Raw genomic sequence first — 7,874 nt, 5'->3', positions numbered from 1 at the left:
AATGTGATTTAGTCATTTTACGTAAACTATAAAATATTCAATGTGCGTCTTTTAATATGCCAAACACGACGTGGTGACGAAAGATCATCCGTTTATTTCAATTTGAAGCAAAAGAAAGGAAAGCGTTCGATCTCGTGACATTTTAAGGATCGGGGGCTCAACTTGTGACGATCTCGTTTCACCAACGCGTGTCCCCGTTTTAGCAATCGGGATTTTACATCTAGATCATTCGCATGCATTAATTACTACGACACTGACATCGTTCGATGACTATCGCGACGATCGTGACTCGCGGATTGAACGAACGTTGGCTTGACCTGTTGCAGGCGTAGCAGCATGGTATGGTACCAGTGACTGAGAACTCCCCCGAAACATGAAGAAGCATCCTCACATCCTCACGTGCGTCCTACTCCTGCTGCCACTGACGTTGGGACTCAGCCTGCAGGAGGACGACCTGGTCTTCGACGATGTCGGCGAGGATAACGGCAACGACAACGTACCTCTCGGGACCGTCCTGATAAATCATCATACGTCCCGCGGTCGAGCCGATCGTTACGAGCACGGATCGTCTCGTGATGGCAGGAGGCACGCCTCTCGAGTCGAAAGGGCATGGGGCGTGCCGGACTCTGTCGTCCCGGTCGGCCACGTCTTCAGGATGAAAATACCGCGGCAGGCTTTTTCGGGAAGCGTAGATTTTTACGAGGTAAGTTCGGCCGGCGCGGCGGCGAGACTTATTTCCTTCGGCCACGAACTTGGGACGTGACCGGAAGACCTACCGGTTCTGCACTACGAGTCCCCGATGAGAAAAATATCCGTACGTTGTACGTTACTTGAATTTTAAATTGAATTAAATCTCGGAAAGTGGTCATCCGCAAAAAGATTCTCGCATCTATCTTGAAACTTTTAAATCCTGCTAACACAAAAAAAATCGCTTTTAACGTTTGATAAGCGAATATACGTTTTCCTAGTGTCTATTAGCGAATTACGCGCGAGCGAGCGTCTTGTTGAGAGATCTTTTGTATGAGGAGTAGGAAAAAAATCTCCTTTAAGTACACCATACTCGTATCCAGTGTTCGTCGGAGATAAAAGCCGCGTCGGATTTAGACCGCTCGAGAGCGTCCTTCTTTCGTATTTATCGAACCTCGTAGCGCCGTCAAGTATCAGCGATCCCCGCCGCTGCTTGAACGCTATTGATTTGCTTGTCCTCACATCTGTCATTTTCTTCCCTCTCGAGCCCCTGCCGGCGCGTCGTCTCTCGTTGAATCCATATTTGCGATTCAATTTGCTCCCCGCCGTCTCTACCGGCAAATCTCACGGCCGGAAATCCTTCTTAGGTTGAATGGCCCTAGTCTTCCCTTTTGTCCTCGAAATTATTCTGGCAACGGGACACGCTCGGTTCCATTTGTGCGAAGGCGATTCAAAAGTTTGCGCGATAAGACGGCGTGAATAATTATCCACTCGGTAGGAATAGCAGCTAGGAATATGATTATTTATACTCTAAAAATGCATTAGGTTCACGAGACTACGGATCGCGATCGTTTCCCGCGATGGATGCACTGGGACGACGCCGCTTCCACCCTCCTGGGCGTGCCGTCGAAAAAGGACATGGGCAATTATCACCTGAGCGTCACGGCTGTCGGCAAGCACCGTGACACCGCCAAGGATCAATTCGTCGTGCAAGTTATAGCCGAGAAGCTGGAGGAGCTGAAGCATAAGGACGGCAAGGTGAGTTATATCGATAAACGTTAACTCGGCGTAACGAGAACGCGAACAACGAACCGGCGAGAGAATCGTTAGCTGCGAAAACACACCGTTGGCATGGTTTCAAGTTTCTTATCCAAGTCGAACAACAGGTCCCCCCCGCTGTACGTGCCTTCCATTCATCAATGATTAATAGAACTTAAAAGTAAAAAGACATAAACAAAGGGATGAGCATTTGGGTGAACGCTCCGCGCGTGCGTTTAAGGCTGCGCTCCACTTGACGCTACAAATGCTTCGAAGCATTCCTCTTCTCTTTTCTTTCAATAAAGAAAGAAGGAGAAGAAAAACGCTCCAAAGTATTTGTAGCATCAAGTGGACCGCAGTGGACCTAAATTGTCAGCGAAAAACGTTGTGACTGTGTCGTTCGCGCGACGCTGATAGAGTAAAATAAAATAACGCTTGAGAAACTTTGTATCGAGCGAAACAGAGCGAAAAAATCTATCTACTTCCGGATGCTGTATATCTTGCAGCCCGTAATTTAGTCGCGCGCGATAAAATTTGCGTTTGATGAATTTATAGTGGAATCCCGAGCGGTCGTCGACATAAATCCGTCGGAACGGGACGGTCTCCCGTTGCAATCGTATATCGTCAACGTTGCGTTTAAATGTCGTAAAGAAATTACTCCCGCGGACGTTAACTGATTGACGCCAATTGATGTTGCTGCGTGCGTAACGCGTCGCCTCGCGCAGTTACACATACCGCGGTTTGGTCGGCGACCCCGATCTCTAAAATTTCGCGTGCTGGTAGGCGGAAAGTTGACGGCTGGCGTGAAATAGCACGATTCTAATTGCAGACGCATTGCGACGACGGAGAGGACCAGACAATCCTTGCAATTCTACTGGACGCGCGGATGGATCAACTCTCGCCTACCGTCAGGGTGAATGCCATCGAAAACCTCGCGGGATTTCTGGGAATGCACACGGTATTGATTCTATCGTGCCATTTGAAATTAATCGTTTAATTCCTGTTGCGTCCCTTTATACGAAACGACACGATTTATATTCCAGAGAGTTGTATTTATTGCATTTATTGTAAGAAACCCGATAAAAAGAGTATTCAACTCGCTGTTGTATTGAATTTCTTCTGTCTTTCAAGATACGAGAATCTATCATATGATTTTTATTTTTAACGTTTCTCAGAGCGCATTCTCGATGCATTCTCAAAGCGTTAAGGATGCCACCGCGCTGGATTCTTCCGTCATCTTCACCGGACCCGGGAACGTTAGGCATCATAAAAACAAAGAGAGTCATTTGACTACCATCCAATGGCAGGTGAGACTCGAAATATCTGATTAATCGTTCTTAACAGTTACTTAATATATGCAGGTATAAAGATACATAATCGCCACATTTTACGTATTCTTTGTTATCAGTTTTTGCGATATCTCATTTTTTTTGAAACCTCGTCGAGCAAGAGAAAAGTCGGATGTATATCTACGCTCGTTCGTAGGTTGGCTGCGACGGTCACTTATGGAAGCATCAAACAGAGTTAGTGAAACAGTTACGCGAGCAAGCGAAAGACGGTACTCTAGCGGAAGTTCTGCAGCTTCCTGTGATGTCGTGGCGCGTTAGAACAGATTTGAACTCCTTCCTGAGAAACAGACGGGAAGCCGGCTCCGGCGACTACGGCGATTCGGACGACTACGGCGGTTACGATGATGATTACGATGGCGATTACGACGAGGAAGACGAGGAAGAAGATAACGAGGACTCCCGAGTACCGCCGACTTTCATGCCGGACTTGAAACACCCACACCGGCATCATCACGGCGAGGATACGATCGATTGGAAGGTGAGTTGCAATAATGTCAAATCACGAGCGCGCTATTTTTAACTAAAATCGCATAAGATATGCAGAAATAATCGCAACGATCGAGTATTTTTCATTTACGTTGTTCGTTTCAGGGCGAAGACATCGATGAAGAAGAGATAATACCGAGAATGAGTCAAAGTGAATTAGAAAATAATAAAAATACATCTACGGTAAGTGGCTTTATGGAATCAAATGCGACTGCGATTGATTTCCTTTGGTCAACGTTTAAATTCGGAATACCGTGATTCTACAACGGTTTTCGTTAAGTTCCTATTTCTGCGCTCCTCATTCGCCATTTGCCATACCGCTTGCAAGGGAATTGTTGCTTAAAGAATTTAGAATAGAGCTATAGTGGGTATTGTGTATTTTAACGCTGGCCTCTTTTCACAAACTGTATACTCCGTCCATGCAGACGTGCGTTTTAAAGTGTGCTGTACAGATTGCGCCGCGAAAGTCTCCGCAAACAAAAGCCTGATACTTAGTTCTCTACTTGTACAACTTCTTCGTCACTTTGAACGTAACTAACCACTCGTTTTTCGTGCCATACATCGCATCTACTAACGATTTCGCAGACAAGAACCACTGAACTTACTACATCATCACCATCAACAACTACAACTACCCCCACCACCACGACGACAACTACAACCACCACCCAAGCCGCGCCAACGACCGTAACTTCTACTAGTAGCACCACAACGACCGTCACATCAGCCGATATAACAGCAACAGCTAGTATCTCCACTGCTGTAGCCCCATCGATAGAGTCTCCGCGATCGGAGACCACGGATGAGGAATCGTCGACGGAGAGAACGAGACCCGTGGAATCCGCCGAACCCGTTACTGTTTTACCAACCATTCCTTCGGACATCACCACGACCCCTCTTCCCGTAACCACTCTGCCGCCTTTTAGCACGTCGGCCATCCAGACTAGTATCTCTGACAAAATCGAAACGGAGATCGTCATTGGTATTACTAATGTTACGACGGAAGAGGTAATGCTTACGTGCTTTAGCGCTTCTCTCATTTGTATAATAGTTCACGCTATACACACCAACTTCCTCGTGCGCTACATCGTGCCGATTTGTCGCTTCCCGGAAATTGTTATCCTGATCAAAATCATCGTTCGTTCTTAACGGCGCGTTAATAGCGGCTTAAATTTCTACTGTCATTACGCAAATTTCTTTATCACATTGAATTACTATTCCACTTTTCTCGATACTATGATTCGCCATGCATTTTGACGTACGATCTTTTCTCGTCCAGCCGGAACAAACTACAACTTCCACGAGGGAACCGACTATTGTACCAACATTGAATATTATCAATGCTATGGACATTGGCACCACCACTCCTTCACCTGCAGTCGTAACGAATGTTAGCGCCTCTATTATCACGCCTGTAGTTGTAACGAATGACACAGCTACGACTACGATGACGATGCCGTCAACACCGGATCTTCGCACAACGACGTTGAACACAACACCGTCCACTACGTCCAGCACGACCACGACTACTACTACGACTACGACTACTACCGCGGCACCTACAACCACCACAACAACGACGACAGCTCGGATTACCACGGAGAGTATCGAATATGGCCAAGTCAACTTCCCACCGACACGCGACAGAAGATTAAAAAAGATACCGGTGACTGCCGGCAAACCGTTGAGCTATGTTATACCGGCCAATACCTTCATGGATGTCGAAGATGGCGATACGAGGCACCTGAAGTTGAGCTTGTACTGGCAAGGTGTACCGATCAAAACAACTCACTGGCTCCAGTTCAATCATCATACCCAGGAAGTCTATGGATTGTAAGTTCGCGTGCAAGATCTCTCATATATTTATTTCTCGGATAAAGCAGATACATTTTATTCAACAAACTTTTTTTCAACAGGCCTCTTGAAAACGATATATCTACCTGGAATTACGAACTGGTTGCCGTGGATAGTGAAGGCGCTAATGTCTCCGACGATCTCGACATTCACGTTCAACAACACAAGCTGAGTCGTAGCGTCAATCACGAATTCAACATTTACTTGAGAATTGACAAACGAAACGAATTCCCAACTGATGTTGACTGGGAACTCAAGGTGCGTATTGACTGTTTTTTTTGTTTCTCATTGATTTCTAATTGTTTTGTGATTACAGGTGATCCGAAGCTTGGCTGAACTTTACGGAGACAGCGACACTCAACATATCACGGTTCGTTCCATTGATATCAACACCGATCGTGAGCAAGCCATTTTCACATGGACTAACGATAGTCTTCCAAGAAGCAGCGAATGTCCGAGAGAACATATAAACAGATTATTGCGCGTAAGTAATTACTATATCATCTCTACCTTTTAGAATAAATTATACAGGTTTTAAAAATGATGTTTATGCATTATTAGGTACTCGTCGACAGTGATGGAGATCCGTCGTCTTCTCTAAAAGCAGTTCTTGCTCCAGAAATTAGGGTAAAACGTGTCGTGTACAAAGGAATTGGACAATGTGAGGATATGAAACGACCCGAGGTACCGAAAGTTTCTACCGAAGAGCCGAAAGTTAATCTCCCGCCAGTACCGAGAAACCAAGTCGATCTTGTTAACGCGACAGTTGGCCAGTTGCTCGTGTTTAAAGTGCCAGAAGTATGTGTTTTATTCCTCATTCATTTTTATCGATACCAACAATATGAATAATTGTCTGGTATTATTTTTACAGGATACATTCTTTGATGCTGAGGATGGATCGTCGCGAAACATGAAGATGTCACTTTTGACCATCGATCGAAGACCTATTCCATCTTACGAGTGGCTGCAGTTTGATAGCAAGAATCAGGAATTTTATGGCGTGCCAATGAGTACTCATATTGGTCGCAAGGAATATCAGTTGGTTGTCACTGATAAAGAAGGTAAAATAATGTATATTTTATTTTCTAAGATAGATAAAATGTATTTATAACAATTGAATAATTGAAAATTTTATATTCTGTAGGTGCAAGCGCCACAGATGGATTGGTCGTTGTTGTTCATCCGGCACCTTTCATGTTACACACGGTGGAGTTTTCGATGACGCTGGATATTCCTTACGATTCCTTCGCGCATTCTGCGCTTCAGAAGCGTAATTTTATTGAGAAATTGCGCGATCTCTACGGGGACAGAGATACGAATGCTATCTTGCTGCACAACATCTCGAATGGCAGTACCGTCATCACGTGGTACAACAGAACTCTACCTACGACGTATTGCGCTCACGAGGAGGTCAATAGGCTGCGATCCGTGCTTGTGAAGAGCGATAATGATCGGCGTTCCGTGACGGACGAGGTATTAGACGTGATGGGTCTGAAGTTTCCGGTGAAGCAGATCACGGTGATCCCGATGGGTATCTGCCTCGGCGAATTAACGGGCGTTCACTCGCCGGACAGTCATGTACCACCCGTGGATGATTCCACATCTGTCGGAGCGTTCCATGACGATTACCTTCTCACCTTCGTCCTGCCTGCGATTATTATCGCCGCTATGCTCATCCTGGCGGGAATAATCGCGTGCGTGCTACACAGACGACGACGCAGTGGAAAGATGAGCGTCAGTGAACAAGATGATGAGCGACAGAGTTTCCGGAGCAAGGGAATTCCCGTGATTTTCCAGGACGAGCTGGACGAGAAACCGGATCCCGGTAACGATTATTTATTAGTATATTAATGGATATATATTAATCGGGCGATATATCGGTCTCTCGCTGACACATTGCGTGGTTTCAGGCAATAAGTCACCCGTCATTCTGAAGGAGGAAAAGCCACCTCTTCCACCGCCCGAATATCAGAAAGCCGAGGATGGCGCCGACGTGCCGATGCTGGCGAAGGAGAACTCCGAGGAGCCGTACCAACCGCCGCCACCGTTCGCCACGAATCGCGACACCAATCGGCAAAATCGTCCTAAACCCACTCCAACGTACAGGAAACCGCCCCCCTACGTGCCTCCCTAACAAAATACGGTGCACTCGCCTACGCGTAAATATATGCTAGCAATGCTCGGAGACTCACCGATACACAAGCAAAACCAAATTAATTATAAAAAGCAATCTCGAATTGGCGACGACGACGACGACGATCGTGGGACTCTGAACGTTTATAGCGACGTTTGAACGAAGGCCCTTCTCCATTCACCCGGTATGAGACAATATACTGCTTTGCGAGGCGTGAATGGAAGATTCTTCCGCGAGAACATTCTCCGAATCCGCGCGCGTTTTTACTTATTTTATATATGTATCAGCAACGGCACGTCTCACCATCGATTTAACGAAAAAAAAAA

General features: G+C 46.1%; 1 protein-coding gene across 2 annotated transcripts; it reads left to right on the top strand.

Moving 5' to 3' along the window:
* The first annotated feature begins 326 nt into the window (after positions 1-326).
* LOC112456665 (dystroglycan) lies at positions 327-7,874 on the top strand. 2 transcript variants are annotated; one of them, XM_025019355.1, is made up of 14 exons: positions 327-703; positions 1,513-1,725; positions 2,555-2,683; positions 2,901-3,032; positions 3,211-3,552; positions 3,666-3,743; positions 4,146-4,568; positions 4,840-5,393; positions 5,477-5,672; positions 5,731-5,898; positions 5,976-6,212; positions 6,286-6,475; positions 6,559-7,239; positions 7,325-7,874. In XM_025019355.1, the coding sequence occupies exons 1-14, from the start codon at positions 374-376 to the stop codon at positions 7,546-7,548; spliced, it is 3,897 nt and encodes a 1,298-aa protein (XP_024875123.1). In that variant the 5' UTR covers positions 327-373; the 3' UTR covers positions 7,549-7,874. The 2 variants fall into 2 exon arrangements, with proteins under 2 accessions (XP_024875123.1, XP_024875126.1); XM_025019358.1 differs by lacking the exon at positions 4,146-4,568.

The sequence above is a fragment of the Temnothorax curvispinosus genome, unplaced genomic scaffold (genome assembly GCF_003070985.1).
Source record: "Temnothorax curvispinosus isolate PA1 unplaced genomic scaffold, ASM307098v1 QBEX01000637.1, whole genome shotgun sequence".
Taxonomy (NCBI): domain Eukaryota; kingdom Metazoa; phylum Arthropoda; class Insecta; order Hymenoptera; family Formicidae; genus Temnothorax; species Temnothorax curvispinosus.
Note: the sequence above shows the minus strand (reverse complement) of the source record. Positions and strands in the feature narration are given on the sequence as shown.

Bases quoted from the DNA above. Each gene is read 5' to 3' on its own strand.
- LOC112456665 (XM_025019355.1), top strand. From the start codon at position 374: ATGAAGAAGCATCCTCACATCCTCACGTGCGTCCTACTCCTGCTGCCA. The intron at 4,569-4,839 runs GTAATGCTTACG...TTTCTCGTCCAG, and splicing joins CTAATGTTACGACGGAAGAG to CCGGAACAAACTACAACTTC. The intron at 7,240-7,324 runs GTAACGATTATT...GCGTGGTTTCAG, and splicing joins GGACGAGAAACCGGATCCCG to GCAATAAGTCACCCGTCATT.